This window comes from Xenopus tropicalis, chromosome 6 (assembly GCF_000004195.4).
Source record: "Xenopus tropicalis strain Nigerian chromosome 6, UCB_Xtro_10.0, whole genome shotgun sequence".
Taxonomy (NCBI): domain Eukaryota; kingdom Metazoa; phylum Chordata; class Amphibia; order Anura; family Pipidae; genus Xenopus; species Xenopus tropicalis.
This window is the reverse complement of record NC_030682.2, coordinates 44,086,281-44,113,770: the sequence shown is the minus strand read 5'-3', so window position 1 is coordinate 44,113,770 and position 27,490 is coordinate 44,086,281. Positions and strand designations below refer to the sequence as shown.

At 39.3% G+C, this 27,490-nt stretch overlaps 1 protein-coding gene across 2 annotated transcripts in view; it reads left to right on the top strand.

Annotated features, from left to right (window-relative positions):
* rftn1 (raftlin, lipid raft linker 1) overlaps window positions 1–27,490 on the top strand; it is a 189,697-nt gene that overhangs the window by 161,234 nt on the left and 973 nt on the right. The window contains exons 8-10 of one of the 2 annotated variants that reach the window (XM_031903189.1): window positions 8,404–8,507; window positions 19,505–19,586; window positions 25,562–27,490. The exon at window positions 25,562–27,490 is cut by the window's right edge and continues 973 nt beyond it. In XM_031903189.1, coding sequence (XP_031759049.1) covers window positions 8,404–8,507; window positions 19,505–19,586; window positions 25,562–26,035 — 660 coding nt within the window. In that variant the 3' untranslated portion in view covers window positions 26,036–27,490. The remainder of the gene's footprint in view (window positions 1–8,403; window positions 8,508–19,504; window positions 19,587–25,561) is intronic. The other variant, NM_001113084.1, reaches the window with a different exon arrangement.

Sequence of the window (27,490 nt, the reverse complement as noted above, 5' to 3'; positions counted from 1 at the left end):
AATCAAACCCCACCCTCCTCAAGCTGAGGGTAATTACAAGGGAATGTAACCTGCTGTAAGCCTATGGATCCCACAAACTTTGTAAATTAGCTCCAAAAACAACAATTACTTATGAAAAAAATAAATAAAACCCAACAGTAAAAAAACACAATGGTTTTGATAAAGTTAGTAAAGAATACTTATCCCTTTTTAGTTGAAATGAAAGCAAGTTGATTCAACCAGCCACCAGCCTGTTAGTAAGCAGCTCACTGGACTGCCTGTGGTTCTATTTATGCAGTCTGTAAAGGTGAACTAATCAAACCCCACCCTCCTCAAGCTGAGGGTAATTACAAGGGAATGTAACCTGCTGTAAGCCTATGGATCCCACAAACTTTGTAAATTAGCTCCAAAAACAACAATTACTTATGAAAAAAATAAATAAAACCCAACAGTAAAAAAACACAATGGTTTTGATAAAGTTAGTAAAGAATACTTATCCCTTTTTAGTTGAAATGAAAGCAAGTTGATTCAACCAGCCACCAGCCTGTTAGTAAGCAGCTCACTGGACTGCCTGTGGTTCTATTTATGCAGTCTGTAAAGGTGAACTAATCAAACCCCACCCTCCTCAAGCTGAGGGTAATTACAAGGGAATGTAACCTGCTGTAAGCCTATGGATCCCACAAACTTTGTAAATTAGCTCCAAAAACAACAATTACTTATGAAAAAATAAATAAAACCCAACAGTAAAAAAACACAATGGTTTTGATAAAGTTAGTAAAGAATACTTATCCCTTTTTAGTTGAAATGAAAGCAAGTTGATTCAACCAGCCACCAGCCTGTTAGTAAGCAGCTCACTGGACTGCCTGTGGTTCTATTTATGCAGTCTGTAAAGGTGAACTAATCAAACCCCACCCTCCTCAAGCTGAGGGTAATTACAAGGGAATGTAACCTGCTGTAAGCCTATGGATCCCACAAACTTTGTAAATTCGCTCCAAAAACAACAATTACTTATGAAAAAAATAAATAAAACCCAACAGTAAAAAAACACAATGGTTTTGATAAAGTTAGTAAAGAATACTTATCCCTTTTTAGTTGAAATGAAAGCAAGTTGATTCAACCAGCCACCAGCCTGTTAGTAAGCAGCTCACTGGACTGCCTGTGGTTCTATTTATGCAGTCTGTAAAGGTGAACTAATCAAACCCCACCCTCCTCAAGCTGAGGGTAATTACAAGGGAATGTAACCTGCTGTAAGCCTATGGATCCCACAAACTTTGTAAATTAGCTCCAAAAACAACAATTACTTATGAAAAAAATAAATAAAACCCAACAGTAAAAAAACACAATGGTTTTGATAAAGTTAGTAAAGAATACTTATCCCTTTTTAGTTGAAATGAAAGCAAGTTGATTCAACCAGCCACCAGCCTGTTAGTAAGCACTAAAGGGCCACTCAACGTTTTGTCTCGCTATTTGTTAAAGGAAATTTTTTTTTATTCCCCTAGATTCAATTAAGGTGTTACTGACTCAGCTTCCACTTTTTGGGCAACCCAGAAAGCACAGATTTGGTCAAACTGGGCATTGTTGTCTGTCATTGCATCTCTCTGAAAGTTATTGAAAATGGCCACTGGGGCATGGCCATTCACATAGAAGCATAAGTGGAATTTACTGATAAAATGTTCCAGTAAATATATTCTCTAGAAAGATTTAAATCACAGCCCTTTAGCAGGGAATATCTGTGCCCCCAAAGATGCCCCAGTAGCTCCCCATCTTTTTTCTGCTGATTCACTGTCAGTTACTGAGCTTAGGGACCGACACACAATGTACTGTATATACAGAATATAAATGTCACAATATATGGCAGATTAATAACTTATTCAGATTCATATTACCTGGCAGCTCTGAAACCAGTGCAATTAGCATCAATACTTAATTATCAGCCCTGTAGCATCAGCTTCTATGGCAGGCCAACCTCATTTTCTGCATGAGGTTTTACAGCAACACCTAAGCTCAGCTTCTCAACAGCTGCTCAAAGCACACTGAGTATGTGCATGTTGCAGACACTTCTATATCTGCTTTTCTTATACAGGTATAGGACCTGTTATCCAGAATGCTCACGACCCAGGGTATTCCGGATAAGGGGTCTTCCCCTAATTTGGATCTCCATATCTTAAATCTACTAAAAAATCAATAAAACATTAATTAATCCCAATGGAATTGTTTTGCACCCAATAAGGATTAATTATATATTAGTTGGGATCAATTACAAGGAATCGTTTTATTACTACAGAGAAAAAGGAAATCCGTTTTAAAATTCTGAATCATTTGATTAAAATGGAGTCTATGGGAGACGGGCTTTCCGTAATTCGGAGCTGTCTGGATAACGGGTTTCCGAAAAACAGATCCCATACCTGTATATGTATACAAATGTTTTATAAATTGTTGTACAGGTATGGGACCCATTATCCAGAATGCTCGGGACCTGGGGTCTCCTGGGATCTCCTACCTAAAGTCTGTTAAAAACATAAATTAAACAGTAATTAAACCCAATAGGATTGTTTTACCTCCAATAAGGATTAATTATATCTTAGTTGTAATCAAGTACAAGATACTGTTTTATTATTACAGATAAAAAGGAAATCATTTTTAAAATTCGTAATTCGTAATTCGGAACTTTCTGGATAATGGGTTTCCGGAGAAGGGGTGCAGGAAAAGGTGATGTACTGTGTTAGCCAGTCAAAAATGTTTACAGGGTAACCCTTTTGAAATAAAAAATAACAAAAGTGGTATAAAGGTGATACCTTTATTGGCTAACTAAGATAACCATAGCAAGCTTTCAGAACATTTTAGTTCCTTTTTCAAGCTGATTACCGGATAAGGGGTCCGATACCTATATCACTTTTTTCAGTTTCCTGTTCCTAATTGCTCCAGTTTAGGGCAATCTGCCATCCAGTGGCCAAGAATTCCATATGTTTTTGCTTTCACACTGGACAGCCGTTTATGATGCTAAATGTAAAAACTTGTCCTCTTGCCGTAAAGGAATAGCCTTTGTTCTTTTTCCATTGCTGTGATTACAATGAGCCCTTGTGATTCTGAAGCATTACCTTGTCACTTTCCAAGTGAGACATAACCCAGTTGTTTTATGGGAAGTTGCTGGTCATGAATTATTTATGCAAAATATGTTTTTTTTCAGGGAAAATGTCCTTTTATAGAATAGACGGGGTGTGATGTGTCTCAGTGACAAAGGCTGGATCCCTAATTCATTTTCTGGAAATATCGAAATGTACAATTATGTGCTAGCACTGTCCGTCTAGTATTATGATCTTCCATACAAGACTTGTTTTTTTCCAATTTTCCTTCAAAATAAGGGAAATAAATGTTATTTTATATTTTATCTGGCACAAAGAAAATGTGTGAGAGCCTCGCAGTTACACGCTAATGAGATTGAAGGGACATTATGTATCGACTCTGCACAGCATACAGTACACGCTGAACATCACAGCACCAGCATCTGCCTCTTAAGTTACATTTTCTGCTCAGTGAACCATGGAATTCGACTTAATCCCAGCATGACCGTACTTCTGTGAATTGAAGCAAGTCTAGACTTAAAGGACACCTCTGGATTTTTAAATATGTAGTAGTTTGCTGCACCGAGAAAGCTTAAAAATATAGATTTGTGTGTTACTAAGCAAATTTGTGCCTCAGCACCGAGTCATATGAAGTTCTATGTATTTACATTTAGTTTTAGTTATTCTGTATTTTAAATTGGGTACTCTAATTTAAACTTATCAGACATCTATGAAAAGTAGCAGAATCTTAAGAAAAAAAATGCTTTATGTGGTTCCATTCTGAAACCTAACCCCCCCAAGTCTCCAGTGTAGGTACCCCAAATACTAGACTAAGCTTACCAACACTCCCCATTACAGAGGGGCTGATATTTCAAATTCCCTGACCCTGTGGAAAACTGAACTTGCCAACATCTGAAAGCTGTCCCTGGCCGTCCCCATAGCAACAGAGCCTCCCTGCAGCCAATCATTTCTATTCCAGTACAGGAGGATCCCCTTCCCTCCTCCCATATCCTCCAAATTTCCCAAACCTGCTTTTCTGTTGTTGAAGGAAGGAATAAGTATAAAAAAATAAGTATACAATTATTTTGGAGCTTTACTACAGAAAAATATATTAAGATTAAAAAATGTGGGTGTGATGTTGTATGGTGTATGGCAATGGGGGAGGGGTAATGTCCAAAAAGTGGGCATGACAAATTTTGCATGGCGCACTGCCAGAGCCCTCTTCCTGTTCCCAAAGTTCACGTCGGAAATCTGGTAACCTTACACTAGAGGATTCCATTAGGAATTATTACTTGTGCTATGTCATCTGTTATCTAACTTACTAACTTTACTGTGCAGTTTTTACTTGCTAATGGAACTGCAATCAAACCTCAAAAGGGTAGATACACTGGTGTTAAGGTGCTCTCAAAGCAGGAATGAATTGCAATCATATAAAGCCAAGAAAAGAGAATGGAGGACTTGGAAGAGCAGAATTTGGTTGGAGCAACATTGGTTTATGGCATAAATAGGAAAATTTCTGATGTGCGTTAATTTTGTGAAAAGTTGTGTCGTGCTTGTATGAAAATATCGTGATCCAATACGAAATTTTGGTATCCGAACGATCGTAAACGGCGCGAAAACCTTTCTGACTTGGAACCTTCAGTGCATGATTTTGGAAGCCTCCCATAGGACTCAATGGCACTCTGCAGCTCCAACCTGGCCCAAGGAAAGTCTCCCATAGGGCTCAATGGCACTCTGCAGCTCCAACCCGGCCCAAGGAAAGTCTCCCATAGGGCTCAATGGCACTCTGCAGCTCCAACCCGGCCCAAGGAAAGTCTCCCATAGGGCTCAATGGCACTCTGCAGCTCCAACCTGGCCCAAGGAAAGTCTCCCATAGGGCTCAATGGCACTCTGCAGCTCCAACCCGGCCCAAGGAAAGTCTCCCATAGGGCTCAATGGCACTCTGCAGCTCCAACCTGGCCCAAGGAAAGTCTCCCATAGGGCTCAATGGCACTCTGCAGCTCCAACCTGGCCCAAGGAAAGTCTCCCATAGGGCTCAATGGTACTCTGCAGCTCCAACCTGGCCCAAGGAAAGTCTCCCATAGGGCTCAATGGCACTCTGCAGCTCCAACCTGGCCCAAGGAAAGTCTCCCATAGGGCTCAATGGCACTCTGCAGCTCCAACCCGGCCCAAGGAAAGTCTCCCATAGGGCTCAATGGCACTCTGCAGCTCCAACCTGGCCCAAGGAAAGTCTCCCATAGGGCTCAATGGCACTCTGCAGCTCCAACCTGGCCCAAGGAAAGTCTCCCATAGGGCTCAATGGCACTCTGCAGCTCCAACCTGGCCCAAGGAAAGTCTCCCATAGGGCTCAATGGCACTCTGCAGCTCCAACCTGGCCCAAGGAAAGCCTCCCATAGGGCTCAATGGCACTCTGCAGCTCCAACCTGGCCCAAGGAAAGTCTCCCATAGGGCTCAATGGCACTCTGCAGCTCCAACCTGGCCCAAGGAAAGTCACCATATGGAAGCTTGAATGAATCCGAAACTTTTGTACTCGTTGCGACAAATACAAATTTTTAGTATTCGGACACAATCGTACATTGATAAATTGGCCCAGTTACCCAGTTTAGTTACCAACCTAAATACTAAATAATTAAAAAAACACATAGAATAAGAAATGAAGACCATTTGCAGATTTTCACAAAATATCACTCTGTACATCGTGCTAAAACTTAATTTTAAGGTGAACAACCCCTTTAAGCAATAGTAACCATAGTTGTCAGCGCCTAGTCACTCTTTCCATTCCCCCATATACAGTATATTCTAACCTAAATTCAATACATGAACTGTGCTTTGTAGGTTGGTGCATGAACCAAAAAAAAAAAAATAATACATATTTTGAACAGTATTTGGGTCAGTGGCACAAGGCTGGTTGCAGCAAGGTTCTTGCAATCAATCAGGGAACTGAGATTAATCATTTTCCATTGAGTGATGATGGAGAGTGAAAGGTGGATTTTGTCATTTGTTCAGTAAGGTCCACATATGCTATTTGCTTCTCTTTGACAACAATAGAAAACAACCAATGAGGTCTTCCAAGGCCTGTCATATGGTTTATGGACAATGACACGTGCAGCACTTTGTCCCCTGCAGGAGATCATCAGTCAGGCAAGGGCATTTCCCCATGATTATGTCACATACGTAAACTGTGCTATGCAGTGATCCCCATAATGGCAAGTGTAAAGGTATTTTCTGCAACTTTGTTTGCAAGCAACAGATTGCTCATTGTGTTGTGCCATTGCCCTAATGGGGAAACAGCCCACTCTGCCATTGGCCTCAGGTAAAATTCACATAAAAAATGAAACACTGAGAAGGAGAATGATCACCTTAAAATCTCACATAGCAGCTTATGAGCAGATAAATCAATCAATCTGGCACCCTGGGAAATGTGAAGCATTTATGTTTCTTATCACATTTTAGTCTTTCTTTCACCAAACCAAGGCAGCATTCACAGTGTGCTATCCGTGTAATAAATGGGAACATTTTGATGTTAAATCTTTTATCAAACACTTCACAGGCTGTGATTAATGCATTAAAGCCTCAGACATGCAGGTGCTTATTAAATTACACATGGCCCCAAAATGTTTTTGAGGGCACATTAAAATGGACTGTCCATTATTCTGCCAAGTTTTTAAATTAGTCGAAATGTACATTTTCATTTAAACTTTAAAGAATAAAAAATTGTTTCCTGGAGTGAATATAATATAAATATAAATGTTAAATATTCTTAATGCTACAGTGCTCTCTATGGAACTGTCTGTTAGCCAAAGATGGTAGAATGCTTTATGTGTGCTTTATACAGTATACTCTCTGAGCTTGTGAGCACTTTTGTTTTTAGCAGAAAGAAAAGTCATTTAACATATGTATTGCTTAATAGTCAGTGTAATATAACACTAAGGCCATTGAGTTCAGCCATTCTTAAGTTCTCTCCATGTGGATCCACAAGTAGGGAAAAAATCACCATCAGCATATGTATCAGCTGTCCCCTAGGATATTCCCAGCAAGTGAAAAGTCTAGCTGTGCACCAGTACAGTTATGGGACCTGTTATCCAGAATGCTTGGGACCTGGGTTTTTTTTTTGATAGAGGATCTTTCTGTAATTTGGATCTCCAAACCTTTAGGGGCACACTTACTAAAACTCTAACATTTCTAATTTTTAAAAATTAAAAAAAAACTAATTTCTACAATGCGGGAAAAAGTCGCAGAAAAGTCACAAAGTTTCAAAGCAAATGAAGGTCAAGGGCATCTGCCATTGACTTTTACATGACTTTTAACTGGCGACTTGTCAGATTTCTAGATGTTTTGACATGTTTTGTAAATCTCGAAAAATGTTAGACTTTTTTTTCCTGCAACTTATAGCGCTAAAAAATCCAAATTGGAAAAAAAAATCCAACTGTTTACTAATACAAATTAGTCTACTGAAAACTCATTGCAAAATTAAATAAACCCAATACAGTAGGATTGTTTTGAATCCAATAAGGATTAATTATATCCTACTGTGGATCAATTACCACATTTTACTTATTTGATTATAATGGAGTCTATTGGAGATGATTTTCTGGATAATAATTTTGGAAATATAGTGTATACCTGTATAAAATTCTAGTACTCAAGACTCCAAGGGAAGGCAAAGAAACCCGAGCCAACCTAGCAAACTGCTATGACTTTCCTTTGACATTCCCAACATGCCAATCCTGAAATGCATGAGGTTTGGGTGAGATCAAAATCCAAACCTGTAAATGCAAAATCTGCAGCACTGATATGATGGTACTTTTATGCTGGCACTATTGATTCTACAGCAGAAATGTATAATGGCATATATTGTTTACACTGCATTTCTTTAGAATAAAGGTACTTTAGCATGTAAGTTAAACTTCTATGTGATATTACATAGAGCACTGACAGCAAATGAAACCTACAAAAGTGATTAAGGCAACCTCCTACTATATAAAACAAATCTTCAGAATGCGTTGTACTTACTTGGTTCATTTTCAGCCTGGTTGTATAATTACCTATGTAAGACTATAACATGCTGGGTTCATCAAGAAGTGTCTGGGCAGATGCTCACCCATGCGCTGAGACCCTTAGGTGGCAAATTTCCCATCTGGATAGATAACATACAATGGATTAGATACTATATGACATTTCTGGGATTAAGGAAACAATGTAATCTCCTGACAATGTGCTACGTTGTACAATTGACAGCTGGAGGCATGTTGGTGTATAAAGAATGGAAATTTCACTTTAATCACCAATATGTATATTTATATGTTTGTTTTCAAAATTCCTAATGTTCCAGTGCTTATGTTTTTGTTGTTCTTCCCTTTAGGGTTTAGAAGTGCACACAGACTACATGCCACTCTTGAATTCTTTGGCTGTTTATGGATGGCAGCTGACATGTGTCATTTCAACTCCTATAGTAAAAACCAGCAGGTATGTATATGGTTTATTTGGCATATTATTTATTAGAAGTCTGTTCATAAGACAGCTTAAACATTCAGCTCTGTTACACAATGCTTTTAAGTTGCTGCCCACTAGTTTTCTAGCATGAAGAAAATAAACTCAAGTATTTAAAGGTTTTCCTCCAAAAGATACATTATCAGGACACAAGTGTTTTAAAGTGGTAGTCAAAGAGGAAGCCAAATGATTAAAAAAAGCTATAAAACAAATAAAACCCATTGCAATGTTTCTACAAATAGGACATTATATAACATACAAAAAGTAAAGTAAACTATAGTTTCCCTCTTATGTTAAGGTGTCTTTTCCCTTAGGGGAATTTCATGCTGCTTTTCTGTTTATCATCTTGTCACAATCCATCTCAGTTAGGGCTGCCATCTGTGCAGTGTTTTACCTGCGCTGCTAATAAAAAACCATACATAGTGCCAGAGTTGGAGGGTAACACAGACCAGAAGGCCAGTACTTTTTCCACAAAATGTAGCATCCCTAAACTTGGTCCACTTATTTTTTTTCATAAAATCCTGTCTTGGGTAAATGAGGGAGCTTTCCATAAGCCAGGGCATAGGGCCATCCTTAAATCCTTCTGTTTCATTCATTAATAAATATCAAAATTAGGGGCCCATTTTGAAAAACTTCATAATAAAAAGATCTTTTATATATTTATATTCTCTAAAGACTTGAAGAATTGCCCAGTAATCTTAGGGGCCTATTTATTATGCTGTGTAAAAAAAGGCGACAAAGTTCACCACAAATTGCCAGGCATCACCACTTAAAAAACTGGGGAATTATTTTACACAATTTTTCTTCCGCTGGAACTAACATAAAATAATGCTGTAAAATCTGGAGTTTGGATGGCAAAATTCGCCACTCATTTTACACAGCTTTGTACACTGTTTATCAGCAAATTTTATTTTATACAGCATAATAAATACTGTTTACATAGCAAATAATTTACTCTACCATTTAAAATTTTATTCTTAAACCAACAAATGTATTTTTAGTTGTAATATTGGTGTGTAGGCATCTCAGTGCAAAGTCTGAGCTTTCAGAAGAAGCCAGCACTACACATTAGAACAGCTTTCAGATAACCTTTGATTTCTCCTACTCCCATGTAAGTGGAGGAGTCCCAAGCCAGACTTGGTTTCATTACTATTGAGTGTTATTCTGATATCTACTGGGAGCTGCTATCTTGCTCGCCTGCTGGGGGGGGGTTTGATATCAGAGCAAAGGTCACATGGCTGTGGCACCTTAGGAAAGAATGATAGGTAGATAAGTTATGCATACCAGTATTGTGCTACAAGGAAGAGGGTCAAGTAGTAGAACATCTCTCCACTGAACTTGGCACGTGTAGTTGTGAACAAAACCAGCGTCTTGGTGTTACACATCGCCACAAGTTAAGGGTAGGAGAAAGACTATGGCTCTTATATTGAGATACTTTTCACAGCCTATATATGTATACATATTTTTTAATACCAGAAGGTCTTAAAAGAAACTATTTTATTGTTAAAATGCCATTACTGGAATACAGGGGTTTGATTTCTCTTTCATCTCATTGAAACTTTGATCATGAAATATTATCTATTTTTGAGCATACAAAAATATAATATTTGTAATATGGGGATGATTTAAACTGTATCTAAAACAAAATAATTCTATCTTTCATGAAGTGCCATTTGTTTCTATTCTGTTATTGTCAGTTTTTCTTGGCATTCTACAAAATAATGGCCATATAATGCAATATATTTATCTTGGCAAAACATAACACAAGTGAGGTAGCTCATTAACCGGTGTCAATTTCATGTTCTTGCCCTTCCATAAAGCAGCTGGCATTGGGGGGAATAAAACCTACAATCCATTACCTTTCCTTCGCTTGTGCTGTATTATTCTGTTATTGGTAGACAAAGGTCAAATTAATTTCATTTGTGAGTTGTCATCACGCTGAGACATCCCTTGTCTGCATGGCTGAATTAAACTGCTTCGTCAATTAGTGCAATGAATAATTGTCAGGATGTTCCTTATCATGCTTACATTTCTGAATTCAAGAAAAGGTATTAGGTTTTGCTAAGAGCACATTTCCTGATATTTTATCATTTTATTTAGTTAACTGTGCTGTGCCTGAACTACATATCTACTATAAACTGCTATCTTTTGCTTGCTGGACTCCTAATGGGCAAACATATACAGATATAAATAATGTTATGAAAAATATGAGGCACCAATGCAATGTGAAACGTGACCCTATTGGAGTCCATGACTGGAGACCCCTAAAAGTCTAATGACCTGGGTCCTGTGCCCTCTAGTAGAATAGACTGCAGTGGTAAAGTATGAAGGCACGCTATACCCTTTATCAGCATAATTGTACTTAGTCCAGTGAAATACTGCTGGCTTAGATTTATAGCACCTTTAAAGAGGAGGTTCATTTAAGTTAACTTTTAGTATGTTATACAAAGGCTAATTCTAAATTTTCTCTACTTTTTCTGTCCCAGCTTTTAATGGGGGTCAGTGACCCCAACATCTAAAAAATGCTCTGTGAGGCTACAATTTTATTGTTACTTATTATTGTTATTTATTACTGGAGAGCTGCTAAATAAAAAGCTAAATAACTCAAAAACCACAACTAATAAAAATGAGAAACGATTGCAAAGTGTCTCAGAATATCACTCACTACATCCTGTGCCATACCTCAAGTGATAATATTCTATGCCCCATGGACTGCTAGGCTACCCTCCCTTGTACTTTCTTGCAGTGAGATTACAAATACAACATTAGCACTATGGAAAGTGCAAAAAGCGTTGCGGCCAGCCTGCAAGTGAGAAAATGGGGGTCAGTTATTACTGCTCCTGTGACAAGTGCAGGAGCACTAAGTGCACATAGTTAATCCCTGTGTGTGCCAGGGGCACTGCTGCATGAGGTGTAGCGAACTGTGTCAGCAAGCACAAGAGAGACCTTTCTTTACTGCCTGCCAAACAGGGCCCCGATATGACCTGTGCCTACGGGCACTCCCTTACTTACACATCTGAATGACTAACATGTCACCTATGTGCTTTTGCCTATGTGCAAACAAGCAGAGTGCTCCCACTTGGTTTTGTTTCACTTTTTTTTTTACTTTTCATGTTGTAAAAGGAGCAAAAACCTGTAGGTTTAAGAATGACTAATTTTAGATCTTGTTTAGCATCCCAAGAACTAGACTATACTCACTATTTTGTGTATTTCTATAGGAAATCTAAATTCTTTTGATTAAACATAGCAAGTTCTCATGTATGCCAAAAACACATGACATAAGAAGACTATCCCCCATATGTAATAAAAGGCATTAAGTTTGCCTTCCAGCAGCAGTAAACCCAGCATACATATGTATATATTTTCTCTAAATGTGTGTGCGGCATAGATGCACAATCTGGCACTTTGGCATCGGAGAGAATGCATGAGGATGCTGTCAGTTGTTGTGCTCAACCACTGGAGAGAGACATGGCTTTCACACTGGGAATCTATATTATCAGACTGAGAGACAAGTCTAACAACTACATGCATTTTCTGCAATGCCTCTGACAAGAGATCTAATAAGTGTGAAAGAATTGTATTATATTTTATCAGTAACAATGAAAGGCTTACTTTTTGTATGAGGGTAATCAAAACGAAATGTTCGTGAAACTGTCAATTTTACCAGACAATATAGTCTGACCAGGAAATAGCAGTGTTTTTTAAGAATATTTGATTCTTGTGTTGTTACCTGTTCTTCTGAGCACAACTATACATCCTGCAGTATGTTAAACAAAAATTGGGTAGGGTTCAGGATCTACAGCCCAACTATAGTATACAGTATAGTGTAATACTGTAGGACAAACACTGCTACATTGCTTTGAATAAGACATCTATATCGCCTTACTTGAGGCTGCAAGACTAAGGTAGGTACACACAGGCTGCCACCTTAACCCAGATGTCTGTAATAACTAGTTTCTAATGTCTGTAGACGATGTTGAGTGAGAGCGGACAATGTTGGCTGCCATTGGAAGCATTGCTTCATGGGGTTCAACAACTGAATGGCAGCAATTACTGCAACAGACATCGTATGGAGCACAAAGCTGAATCATACGTATGCCAGCTACCAGTAGTTTATACAGCCATTCTAAATAAGACTAATGATAAAATACCTCTTTTTTCCCTTCTGACCTTGTAACTGGGAAGCTCAAAGACACAGTTTTATAGGGGAAAGGTATCAAATATACATTAAAGGGGACCTGTCACCCTGACATAAAAAGCTGTAAAATAAAAGTCCTTTTCAAATTAAACATGAAACCCAAATTCCTTTTTTAATAAAACACAACACCATTATAAAGGCATTTAAAAATCTCAGATATTAATCATATATTGCCTGCCCCACCTCTATGCCTTAGACATAGAGGTGCAGAGAATAACTATAATTTTCCATTCAGCACTACCTAGATGTCACTGCACATCTCACTTTCCCCCTCCCTCCTCATCATCTGATTGTGTAGCCAGTGCATGGGCACGGGCATCTGGTCCTCCATTCTATCACATAATCAACAAGATGCAAAGCTTGCCTTACTAACAGTGTCCACAAAATGGCAGCCGTCTGCTTGCTGTGATTGTGTAATTCCAAGACTGAAGGAAACAAGATTTATATTATTTATATAGTGTAAGTGAAGTATATTTTGCTCAACTAACATGATAGAAATAAAATTGGAATTATTTGTCAGGGTGACAGGTCCCCTTTAAGGTTAATAGATGAATTCAAAACCATTCTGACTACAGGTAGATTATAGAGCTTAATGATAGCTATGGTACCGTGAGGTAGAAAACAAAGCTTAATGTCCACACAGATGCACAGATACTGTATAACAATAATCAGAACAGATTAATTACCCAGATGCTTACAGATTCACCTGTGCCCCTGTTAAGATATTCTCAAATAATAGCATAATTGCAAATGCTAATAATGAGCTCTCCAGTAAAGTTTTTTTGTGTATGAGTGATTACTGCTTCTAGTCCAATGGTCCCATGTCATGAGCTGTTTAAAACTTACAACCAATTAAGGGTGCATTTACTGCACAGTCATTACTTGTAAATTATTCTTCAGCTAGACTAATGCAACCTATACTGAAATGTGAGAATCTTGAGGGTTTGGCTCATTACAACTTAATACAATAAAAGCGTAAATATTATAAGATATACTATATATTGTACTAGCTTGCTGGCTTGGGGGATTGCACTACTGCTTTTGGTTTCAAGGGTTCAAGAGTTATATCAACCAGGGCACTATGGGCAAGGAGCTTTAATGTTCTTTATGTGTAAATAAAATAGGGACCTTAGTTTGTAGGATCCTGTGAAACAGGCAATGATATAAATTATAAACATATTCAAGAGAGACATGAGGGCACGATATAACCAAAGAAGCATAACATACAGCAGTGCATGTGGCCCGCGACTACCCTCTGTGTGGCCCCCCACCTGTCTGGCTGCTTTTATGGCTTAACTTTGTGTAAACTTTAAATGGTATCAGTACTGAGATTAACTGGCCCCCTGTATGGTTCTCACCCCAGATTCAGGCTGTAATCCCCCTGTATTGTTTAAAAAATTAATCCCCTGTGTTGCTCACTCTTTTTAATCCCTGCATTGTTCACCCCCTGCAGTGTTCACACCTCAGGCTCGGGCTGTAATCACCCACATTGTTCACCTGTTCACACCTCATATGTTCACACCTCGTATGTGCTGCCTGGACTATGCTGCCTGTGTGTATGGCACACACAGGCGTCATAGGGTAGGCAGATTATGGCACACACAGGCAGCATAGGGTGGGGAGGGAATGGCACAAACAGGTAGGACAGGCAGAGTATGGCACACACAGGCAGCATAGGCCAGGCAGAGTATGGCACACGCAGGCAGCATAGGGCAGGTAGATTATGGCACACACAGGCAGCATAGGGCAGGCAGAGTATGGCATACACAGGCAGCATAGGGCAGGCAGAGTATGGCACGCACAGGCAGCATAGGGAAGGCAGAGTATGGCACACACAGGCAGTATAGGGCAGGCAGAGTATGGCACACACAGGGAGTATAGGGCAGGCAGAGTATGGCACACACAGGCAGTATAGGGCAGGCAGAGTATGGCACACAAAGGCAGAGTATGGCACACACAGGCAGCATAGGGCAGGCAGAGTATGGCACACACAGGCAGCATAGGGCAGGCAGAGTATGGCACACACAGGCAGTATAGGGCAGGCAGAGTATGGCACACACAGGCAGCATAGGGCAGGCAGAGTATGGCACACACAGGCAGCATAGGGCAGGCAGAGTATGGCACACACAGGCAGGGTAGGGCAGGCAGAGTATGGCACACACAGGCCGGGTAGGGCAGGCAGAGTATGGCACACACAGGCCGGGTAGGGCAGGAAGAGTATGGCACACACAGGCAGGGTAGGGCAGGCAGAGTATGGCACACACAGGCAAGGTAGGGCAGGCAGAGTATGGCACACAGGGGAGTGGTTAAAACTGGTTTCCATTATCAGCCCTCCACCATGTATGCTAGAGAAATTCTGGCCCTCGGTACCGCAGAAGTTGGACAGCACTGACATACAGTAGATCAGCTGAATGGTAGTGTTAAAGGGGACCTTTCATTAGCCTCCCCCTAAAAGTTGCTGAAAGGCATACGTTAACATATATCAGTCCAGCAACATGTTAAAATGTTTCTTCCATAGATATAATGTCACTAAATAACTGTACACAATATTCCCCTTAAACATTCAACATCAGCTATTTGATATGTGTGAGGATTTAATTAACAAAACTTAAATATACCAGTCACTGGTTTACCCATAACGTACTCTGCATTGGGAAATTTAGTTTGCCCCTTATAAAACATTCCTATCCCTGCCCAGTTCCACTGATTTCTAAGCCCGCTCCATTAAACCACTGCTTCTTTTTGTCTGCTTTTAACTCCTATCTCAGTCCCTACATGTTCACCCACTACATACTCACCTGATTTAGGTAAGACAGTCATGAATCGCAGATTACTGGCATACCTGGGCATGGCCTTGTTGGGTTGGGTTGTCATGGAAATTGCTCTGCTTTTTAATATTCAAATGGAGGTGTGACCATGTATCCTTTTTTCTGTGAAGACATTTCCCATTTTTGTCCTCCTAATTCCCACCTGGTATCCCATCTCCCTCCTCTCTGTCTCTAACTAAACATTCCCTGCCTTTGTCCTAATCTCCACCTTTCAATGTAGTTATGATTCTACCATGGCTATGTTGCTTTAAATGCTGCTGTAAAAACTCCCAGCATGCTCTAACATGTAATGAAGGGTTAAAACTTGCTACGTGCTTAGTGTTGCAACATCAGTATTCAATTTTCAGTGCTCTGCAGGTCTAGAGGGCCAGCTACCCAATGACTACAATAGGACCCTCCAATATAGACCCTGCCTGCTCTGTGTACATGTGTCCTCTCCAACATATATGTAACCCACACTCATAGGCTGTGTTTCTACCCCCAGCTATCCAGCAAAACAATAATGATTTTGTTTTGTTACAGCAATAGAAATATAATAATATATAGCATGGCATCTGCAGAGAGCGCAATATGCCAAAGACTTGAATTGGTAAACAAATGGTTGTATTCAGATAAAACGCATATACTTTTATTTTAAATGTACAATTAATCCTGTGCTGCCACCCAGCAGTTCTGCAGTTGGGGCAGATGCCCATTATAGTCATTTATGCTATTGCCATTACAGAAGTGTTTCAGTTCGTGTATATCTCAGCCCTGACTGCAGGCCACCTGATTAAGATGCTTTAGAAGAAAATTGTGTCCTAAAATGTGTTTCTTACTGAGATTTATTTCAATGAGGGTATTGATTATTTCATTTCCCACCCGCTTCAGTATAGCAGACAAAGTAGCACGTGCCCAATTTAGCTGGAGTAAACACCAGACAACATGATTAGCTTCTGCCTCTTTCACTATTTATTTCTGTATCTGAGTGTAATTTTCTGCACAAAATAGATTTATATCTAAGCATAAATAGCAGATTAAAAATCTCAGTGGCCGGATCCCTTAGTGAAAGGTAATTGCAAATCTTAGTGAATGTCACATCCCATACCTCATTTTGTAGGAATGGCTCATTTGCATATTCAATTTGCCTGCCACATGGATTTGCATAGGCAGAGTCTAATTGAAACCTAAATGTCACTTTATAGAGGTCTTGACTTGCAAGCGCTGGTTAATGGCATTTGGTTAGATGCCCCTGTATAAAAGAAAAACATATTCTGACAGGTTCATTCTGATAAACTGATGTGACACGTCTTAAAGGCGTTGGGTAAATGAAGCAATGGCTCAGTCCTAGAACCTGTGATTTCTTGTGGGTTTTAACCCATGACCTTAAGAAAAGCATCTATCAGTATGCATCTGTGTCTGGTTTTTATAGTTCTGATGAAGGTTTTAGTAACTCTGCTTGCAGATTCTGCCTTGTCTATATATTCTTTCTTTGTCCCATAATTTCCATGTCGTGTGTTTTAATCCCCTCTCCAAATAGCATGGCTACAACAGGAGTAACCAGTAATAAATAAAAGTATTTTTTTTTACTAAGGAGAATAATAAAGGAAACACAATTTTGAGGTTCAGAATGGCTTTAGTGTTGCTCACTCCAAACCCACACAGTATTCAAAAACAAAGCAAAGAAGTACTTACCTAAATATTGCACAAACCTCACAGTACCAGAGCCAGTCCCGGATTTGTGGCAAGGCCTGGGCCTAGGGCAGCACAAATTCAGGGGCTGCATGCCGCCCAGTTGCACCTGAATTTTACTTACATGCGGGAGACTGGGGACTTTGTGTGCGGGAGAGCTTCATGCACCCTGTCCCCTGTGCTCCGGATGTAGGAGCATGCACATGGTTCTGTGGGAGGGGTGGGGGGCGGCTGAGGATGCCGGCCTTTGAGAAATCCTGTCCTAAACCATAACTAAAGTAAAATACTAAATACTTCAGAGGCCTATTTATTAAAATTCTAGATCATGTTTTTTCCACAATCCCCCAAAAATAGTGGCAAAAAATGTGATCTTGAATTCTTTAAAATCCATATTTTTTTAAATAACTATAATAACTTAGAATTCCAAAATGTATCAATCAAAAACTCTTACTTACTGGTACATTCAGAGCATTCAAATTTGTAAAAGTGGATAGAACAATATGATTTTCATTGTGGGTTTTTTTTTTACCAGAATGAGATTCCTGATTTGAGTTTTTCAGTATGCTAGCCTTCAAGGATACAAAAAAATCAAATTGTGGATAACAAAATCAGTGAGTTTAACTGCAATGTATTAAAATAAACATCAAATTTGAAAGTGAATATTTATGCGTTCAGTTCTGGATTTTAGCCCCTGTGGGATGTAAGAACTTCCTGCATAATGTAGGCTGTCTATTCTGAACATGGCAAGTCACTGATTTATCTAAAGCAGTGATCCCCAATCAGCGGCTGTGGAGTAACATGTTGCTCACCACTCCCTTTGATGTTGCTCCCAGTGACCTCAAAGTAGGTGCCCGTTTTTAAATCTTTGACTTGGAGGAAAGTTTTGGAATCACAGAGACACAGTTTTACTTCAGGCAGAGTCTCCTGTAGGATAGAAGTCCACATGGGGCTACCAAATAGCCAATCACAGTCCTTATTTGGTATCCCCCAAAGAATTTATTTTCAAGTCTGTGTGGCTCACTAACACTTTTACATCTGAATGTGTACAAGTACAAGTAAAAAGGTTTGGGAACCCTGATCTAAAGTCTTTCCTGCAGGTCTCTACCTACAGTTATGGAAACCTGAACAAAAAACTTCCCCTCATATTTAATAAAACACACAATGAGCCCAGCTGCAGTAACTTTGCACCTAAACTTCTATGGCACAAGCCCGGGCCAAGAATGAGCTCAGCTATCACATGTTTTGCCTTGCAATCGCATAGGAACACATAGAAAACACAACTTGTAAGTATGTAAGTATAAGCCCCTTCATCTACTAGCATTTCCTGTAAGCCAGTGTAGTTTAACATCAGCTTCACTGCCAGATTTACCATTATCATCTTTTTCTGGGTTGAGGCACTTGTGACCCTCCAGATCTTTTTGATCTACAAAGCCCAAAACCACCAGGGTTGGCAAAAGTAGACATGATAGAGGCACATGGTGTAACCAAAGCCAAGGTTTAGGTCACTATTGCTTGGGGATATGACAAAGTCAGTCTCATTTAGAACTCTATGGGGCTGATTTACTAATCCACGAATCCGAATCCTGAATGGGAAAAAATCGGATTGGAAACGAACATTTTGCGACTTCTTTGTATTTTTTGCGATTTTTTCATCGCTGTCATGACTTTTTCGTAAATTGTCGCGACTTATTCGTACCCTTTACGACTTGCGCGAATTGTCGCACAAAATACCGATCATTACGAAAAAACGCATTTGGGCGCTTTTCGGACGTTCGTGGATTAGTAAATGTGCCCCTATATGTACAGTATGAGAGAATCTGATGCAATGCTAGAGACTGTCAAATAATGTTGTTTTACTGAGTGCACTCCAGTGATAAAGTGCAAATGAGAGCTGAAAAGTCTGATTAATCTCCTACCTTTCATCAGCCCTGGAGAAGATAGCAACATTTACCAGATAGAAAGACCTGTATATTTTGGGAGCTATTTATAGAGATGGCCCTGTTCGATTTCCATTGTTCCCAAAATGCAATTTTTTAAAAATGCCATCTTTAATTTAAATGGATATGGGTTTGCGGATATTGGAAAGCAAATGCCTTGTATACTTTCATGGAGGATAGCAGTGCTCCCGGCTATGTCCATTATGACATAAAATCAATCTCATATAAATGGAAATGCAGTGTATGTGTGCGGTTAATGTTACAAGCAGCAAGGCTGCATGGTGCTAATATTTTGGTGTGAGATGACACGGTTTGAGTTTTCATGGGTCTGTTTTTCAGGGATGGGAATGTCACTACCAAGCAGATTGTATTCCTGCAGAGACCAGCCCTTCCCCATAAGCTGAAGAAGAAAGAACCAAAGGTAAATCTTATATAAATTGCTTTGTATTGCACGGGAATATGCTTTTATTTTGTTTTTCAGAAATTATTTAAAAATAATTTGTTATTCTGACAAAGGAACAAAAAAAAATTGTAAAAAAAAATCCTGTGCTCTCTCTTATGTGTGTGTGTGTTAATTTCACATTCAGTTTGTACTTATTGAAAAACTGTTGGATTGCAAGGAAAGAGTGATGGAGACACCACCCCAGGTACCCCAGTAACCATGTGATTTCCCATATGTTCCTGTGGTCAGATAACATGGTGTTCCAACATCAAGGTCACATCATGGAGCAATAGTGAACAATACAAATTTGGTGATCAGCTTGCTCAGTATGCTTATGTGCTGTAGCCAGGTCTTTAGATTTATAAAATGGCAGTATTCTATGTACAGTAAATGTCAAAAAAGAAAATGGGCCTTAAATACCCTTTTTTGCAACAGGAGCCGATTAAAAGGTTAGGAAAAGTAATAACAACTGCAACATTTTATTAGATCTCTTAAACCATTGCACCCCAATCAGTATTTAGCATTTATTGATCTGTTTTTTTAAATCTGTTTGGCTGTTGTTTCTTAAATTACCCTGTCATTTATTACATTGCTTCCAAAAATCAGATACATGAGAATATATTATTTCTAGATTTAAATATATGTATTAAAATTGCTTTACCAGTATTATTATCCATAGTGACTCATGCTTCTGGTGGTTAGGCCACAATAGGGTTATTGTTTATCTGCCATGGTATGAGCTACTGTACTGTGAAATTTAACCGTCTATAAAAAAAAATCATAAATAAATGAATGTACGTGAAACTTGGCCTTCTTCTAGTTTTTACCATCACCATTAAATTATTGAAAGGGAAATAGCAATTATATAATACATCAGTAATCTATGTAGCACCTGTTATTGCTTCTCATCCATTTATTAAGAAGTATCTCTCGGAGGAGAACACAGGCACAGAAATAGAAAGGGAGCGGAACAAAACCTGCCTCTCAGAACCAAACTTTTACATTAGCAGATGGTTGGTAATTATTCATTTTGTATTCAAGATTCAAAAATATCAGGAGATGAAGCATACATCTGATTTTCTTGCATTAACTGTAATTGTCATATGAATTGTATATAGGAAAAGACCCTCTTTAAAGCATAAAAGGATTTGCACACACAGCAAGTTAAAGGGGCAGTATACTCCTTTGTTCAGCATGAGTGCAATACATGGGGCTTGGGCTGAACATTGTTTTTATTATTTTAATCGCTAGAAATCAATTATTTCTGGGTTTTAGCTAAACAGAGAAACAGGGGAAAAAAAGCTTTTCTATGTTTGATCTTTGGAAGCTAGATAATTAGATGGGCAGTGTACAGATAATCCCCCTCATAATGGACTATACTATAAATAATATTGTGTAAAGTAATATTGTTTTGACATAGGTAAAAGAAACTGAATTTTTTGCCCTGGGTTGGATTTTTATTGCAAGTCGGCCTATGGGACCCAGTAAAAGCTTTAGGTGCGTGCACGCAGCATTGTGCACTAAAACTTACCCCTCTTGCCGCCACCACCACCTATTAATCATTTTCTGTGCCAATTTTTTAAAAAATGTTTTATTTTAATGCCACAAAAGCATTTCTAATACTTGCACAGAGAAATCCATTTCCTGGTACATGTACAAGTAACAGTGTGTCCCAATACTCTGTGCAATCAATTACCCTCTAGTCTGTGGCTAATTTATAATCCCATTTTCAAAAAAGTTGTGACACTGTGCAACTATAAATAAAAATAGACTGGTATAATTTGCACACAATTTAAACCCTATAATTATTTGCAAATAGTATAAAGACAACATATCAGATTTTGAAACTGAGAAATGTTATTGTTTTCTGAAAAATATATGCTGATATTGAATTTGATGCCAGTAATGTCATTATCTACAGTATATAATATCATTAAACAATTCAGAGAATCCAGAGAAATCTCTATTGTCTAAGGACAGGGCCAAAAGCCAGTATTGGATGCCCATAATCCTTGGGCCCTCAGGTGGCATTGCATTAAAGACAGACACAATTCTGTAGTAGAAATCACTGCATGGGGCTCAGGAATACTTCTGAAAACCATTGTCTCTGAACACTATTTTTGCTGCATACACAAATGCAAGTTACTCTGCCTTACAAAGAAGAAACCATATATAAACATGATCCAGAAACACTGGTGTCTCCTCTGGGCCCAAACTCATTTAAAATGGGCTGAAGAAAGTGGAAACCGTTCTGTGCTCTGAATTTTAAATTGTTTTTGGAAATTATGGACAGTGTCCTCCAAGATAAAAGGGAGAATGACCATCCAGCTTGTTACCTGTGCACAGTTTGAAAAGCTGGCACCCATGGCGTGTGGGGGTGTATTAGTGCGCATGGCATGGGTAGCTTGCACATCTGGGATGGCATCATTAATGATAAACGATATATACTGGTTTTGGAGCAACATACGCTGCCATCTAGACAAAGTCATTTTCAGTGAAGGCCTTGCTTGTAGGAGAATGCCACGCTACATTCTGTACATATTATACTAGCATGGCTCCATAGTAAGAGAGTCTGGGTGCTAAACTAGTCCCCTGCTTCCACTTCAGGCCTGTCACCCACTGAAAACATTTGATGCATTATGAAACAAAAAATATGACAAAGCAGACCCCAAAATATTGAGTAGCTGAAATCCTGTATGAGGCAAGAATAGGACAACACTTCATTTGCAAAACTCCAGCAATTAGTCTCCTCAGTTCTAGAGGTGAGTGAATTTTTTCGCCAGGCATGGATTGGCGAATTGTTTCGCAAAACTTCAGTGAAAATGTGTCACAGAAAAATTTGCTTTATGGCAAAAAAATTTGTCACGCGTCAAATTGGGTGCAGTTGCGGCAAAAAAAGGACGCGGTCGCAGCAAAAAAAGTACAGGCGAAAAAAAAATGTGGGCGACCAAAAAAGATGTGGCCAACACTACTCAGTTCCAGAACTGTTAAAGAGAGTTGTGAAAAGAAGAGGAGATGCAATATAGTGGAAAACATGCCCCTTGCCCAACTTTTTTGGAACGTGCATCAAATTTATAATGAGCATATATTTAATAAAAAAAAGAAAAAGAGTAACATTTCTCAATTTCAACATTTGATATGTTGTTCTCGTACTATTTGAAACATAGTAACATAGTAAGTTGGGTTGAAAAAAGACATACGTCCATCACGTTCAACCATAATGCCTATATATAACCTGCCTAACTACTAGTTGATCCAAAGGCAAAAAAACCCCATCTGAAGCCTCTCTAATTTGCCACAGAGGGGAAAAAATTCCTTCCTGACTCCAAGATGGCAGTCGGACCATTCCCTGGATCAACTTCTACTAAGAGCTATCTCCCATAACCCTGTATTCCCTCACTTGTACTAAGAGCTATCTCCCATAACCCTGTATTCCCTCACTTGCTATGAATCCATCCAGCCCCTTCTTAAAGCTATATAATGTATCAGCCAGTACAACTGATTCGGGGAGGGAATTCCAGAACCTCACAGCTCTCACTGTAAAAAATCCTTTCCGAATATTTAAATGGAACCTCCCTTCTTCTAAACGGAGTGGGTGCCCTCGTGTCCGTTGGAAGGATCTACTGGTAAATAAAACATTAGAAAGGTTATTATATGATCCCCTTATATATTTATACATAGTTATCATGTCATGTAAACAGACCCAACTTGGCCAGTCTTTCTTCATAACTGAGACTTTCCATACCCTTTACCAGCTTAGTTGCCCTTCTCTGGACCCTCTCTAACTTAATCATGTCCCGTTTGAGCACTGGAGACCAAAACTGAACAGCATTGTAATTAAATAGGGTTTAAATAATTTACAAATAACCACTTTCACTTTTTACTTGCATTTAACACAGCATGACAACTTTTTCAGAAATAAATACTTGAAATCTTAATGTGAAAGAGATAGTATTAAATCTTAGCTTAAAAAAAATAATGGAATCAAAGGGTTATTTAGTTATATCTCTTTAATAACCAGATGATAGTGTGCTTTGAATTTTAGGTAATAGTATGCAAATATAACCTTTATGCCTTTAGCCTGTATCTATAATGTTATCACTGTGGCTCAGCAGGCAAAGAATTAAGTGGCCCAAGGTATAAAGGTGATATTTACATAGTTCCCTCCCATAATTCCTGGCTGTAGGTTAAATCCTGTATTGCTCTTCCTTTGTGTGGAAATGCTGGCTCTTTACTGATAGCAAACGTAGGAGTAAAGTCTTGTTTTAGGGCTCTGGCACACGGGGAGATTAGTCGCCTGCGACAAATCTCCCTTGTCACGGGCGACTAATCTCCCCGAACTACCATCCCACCTGCGAAAATGTAAGTCGCTGGTGGGATGGCACACGCTGCGCAGGCGATTTCAGCAAATCGGCGAAGTTGCCTGTGACAAGGGAGATTTGTCGCGGGAGACTAATCTCCCTGTGTGCCAGAGCCCTTAACTATACAGTTTGCAGTTGGCTCACTATTTTTATAGCAAGGGTAAGGCCGGTTACCTCAGCCCCCACGTACCTGCGTGAACGATGAATGAAAGCACAATTTCACTGGGGTAGAATGGGGGGAGAAGGACAGTGCAGATTGGCAGCAGTGGCGGGCAGACAGCCAGGACTAGGCATAGGCAGAAGAGGCACCTGCCTAGCGCCCCCCTGCGCCCCCCCCGTTGCGCCCTAAGCAGGTGCCTCTTCTGCCTATCCCTAGTCCCAGTTCTGTTTTTTAGGCTGATGCCACATGGAGCTGATTCTCAGCCCCTACACTGGCATCAGACTCTTTCCAGCCTCCTACATTGCCTGCACACAGAACAACTGTGTTGGCTCTCACATTCCTATGGCTATCCGACACGCGTGCCTGCACCCAGGCCTTCAAAATGGTTCCAGGTTCAGGAAAGGTAGGAGGCTGATGCCAGCGTGGGGGCTGATTCTCTGCCTGCATTTTTCCATGAGAATCAGCCCTTTGTGGCGTTAGCCTTAACCTCCCTTCTACAAGCATAAGTGGGATAATATATGTATATTAGGTTGTAAATATTTTGCCTTCTTAGTAATAACATAACTTTTTACATTTTAATCACTATAGTCAGGCCTAGTTGATATGTGTGGTGATTATTGATATATGTTTTATTTGTTTTATTGTGGTACTCCTCATTATCCACTTGTAATAGTTCTAGTTCGTAATGCTGTTTCTATTCCCCTGACTTATACTTAGTAAAAATATGTACTTTATTCTGTAATAATTTTATAGTACCTTGTACTTGACTAAGTTGCATGAATCTATATTGGTGGCAAAGAAATCCTGTTGGTTTTATTTAAAGGAGACATATTGGATAAATGGGAAAACCCTAATTATATATGGTGCTGGTTTAACTTTGGGCTAAACATTAATCCTATCTGTAAAAATTGCTCCTTTATTGGAGCTCCCTATGGATCCTATCAGTTCTCTGTCCGTGTTTCAAATGAAGGGTGGGCATGTCCTAACGGTCCCTGCCAGAAGCACAGAAGGAGGGGGAGAGCCAATCAGCCTTGCACTCACACAAGCAAATACAGGCTTCAGTTCCCTATCAGGTCAGGTCAGTGCCTGTCCTGAGATCCGCCGGCTCCCCTGCACATCCAGAGAATTCAGCCAGCATTATTATACATACTGCATAATAGATGCGATACCTGTACATTATTGAACCTAGTAATGGTCCAAGTAATGAGGCCAATTGGAGACAACTTCAGATTTGTTGTTTTCCTTTAGAACCACTAATAATTCACTGGATGATAATACAGTTCATGCATAGATTCATGGGCGAAGTAGACTGAAAGCATAGAGGTAAAGATTACAGTGTTGTCATTATTCATAAACCATTCAAATTATTTACCTTCAATTGAATCCCTTTTGTGTTTCTGTTGAAATAATGATGTACATTCTGTTTGTTTCAGTTTCAGTGGAGGTTCTCCAAAGATGACAAGCATAACAGGCAATCTAAGAAAGGAAAAGGAAATTCCAAGGAACATCAGCACAAGGAAGACAAGAATGACTTAGAGAGAAACAAAAAAAATGAGGAATTGCTCAAAAGTGAGAATCCAGAAGAAGCTAATGTTCTTGTAAACCACTTATTGGATGGTGAAACACAAAGCAAGATAAATGATCTCAGTGAGGAAATATTAACCTCAAACAGTCCTGAAAGCACCGACGAGACATATGAAAATAATCAAACTCACAATGCCTTTTTACATGCGGAAGAAATAACAGAGTGCAGTAGGGACATGGACTTAGCAAGCACTGAGAAACAACAAAGAGAAATGTTCCCCGGTGGATCTGAAGATGGAGAGAGGGAAGTGCCCATCGCTCAAGATGATAAAGAAGTGGGGCTTGAGGCAGACAGTCCGGAGCAAGAAGGGAACTCCACCTAGCAAATAACTCTCTGGAAGACTTGCTGAGGAACTTTTACACTGCCATTTAGAGTATTTGGTTACCTAATGAAATTTATAATCTGATATTTTATTCAACTTGCACAAAGACAGGCACATGTACCCTCATATTATTACCACATGGCAGCTATGAGGGCACCAAGGCAGAGGTATCAGTGGTGCCTCGGATATGTATTAAGGTGCCCGGCATTCACAGATCCATTACATGTCCTAGATATAAATGATTACATTATCTGCACTAGTTAAATCCCAAACTGTTCTGTATACAGCCTTTGATAGAGTTGCACTTCTTATGATTTTGATGTTCTGTACAAAGAAATCGTCAGTATTAAAAAGATTTAGCTCATAAATATGGTAAAGCCTTTAGGCACACAATGAGTCTAGTCTGGGTAGGAGGATTAGCAGTTAGGCTTGTCTTGCTGGAAAAGTACACTCTATTATTTAGATAATTTACAGCTCTCTTGGAACATTGTACGTTCCAAAGCCCATTCATTCTGAAGAAGTCTTTCAGTATTACTTTCAGATAGTTAAACAGGATTGGCCAGTCTATTGATATCCAGTTGCTGTTGAACCACAACTTCTGGGAGATGCTGGATGTTACAATTAGTAGGACCCAATTCCGGGTCCTACTAATTAAACTCATCAGTACACCATCAGAACAGTACAAATTAGAAATGTGGGACCTTTGAGCCCACACTCTAATCCCCATCACCCATGCCTGTTCAAGCAAAGTTAAGCTGCATCTCTGATCTGCCCCAAACCCAGGCTGCTCTCTGGTAAGCTCATGTAATTAGAAACTTAGTATGCAACAAAATATATTTTCTGCAGTTTTAGCATTTTTTCCAGCATAGTGTTCCTTTGCACACAAGTAAAAGAGGCTAATGTTATGCTAAACTCATGCCTAGGTGTGCAGTAATAAGTACTGTATGGTATGATTATATTCAGAAAGGGACAAGGTAGTTCATGTGATATATCTCCTGGTATAATTAATCCTATTGCCTACAGGACTGAAAAACGCCAGTATCAGCCTTGTCGTGAATTTCCCATTCAAATAAATGGAAGATGGTAGTGGCAATTAGTATGCCTTAGAAATGATGTCCCAGAAGACAAGCCTAATCAGAAAAAGCACACATGTATGGTAATACCCATCATCCTCAGCCACAGGCGGTGGCGGGGAAAGCACAACGGTGCACCTTGTTATCATGGCATTAGGTTGCGTGCCATTATTTATACAAACACTTCTATAAACCATTGTAATTAATCCAATGTAGCCATCAAAAGGGTAGATATGGTCAGTATATTGTTAATATGTGTGTGCATTTGTATGTTAATGATTAATGACTTATAATATGGCTTTTAGAAAGTTATGGTAAGGCAGTTATTTTGTACAAAATATTTTAAAAATGTTTCTAACAAAGAAAAACAATGTGACTTATT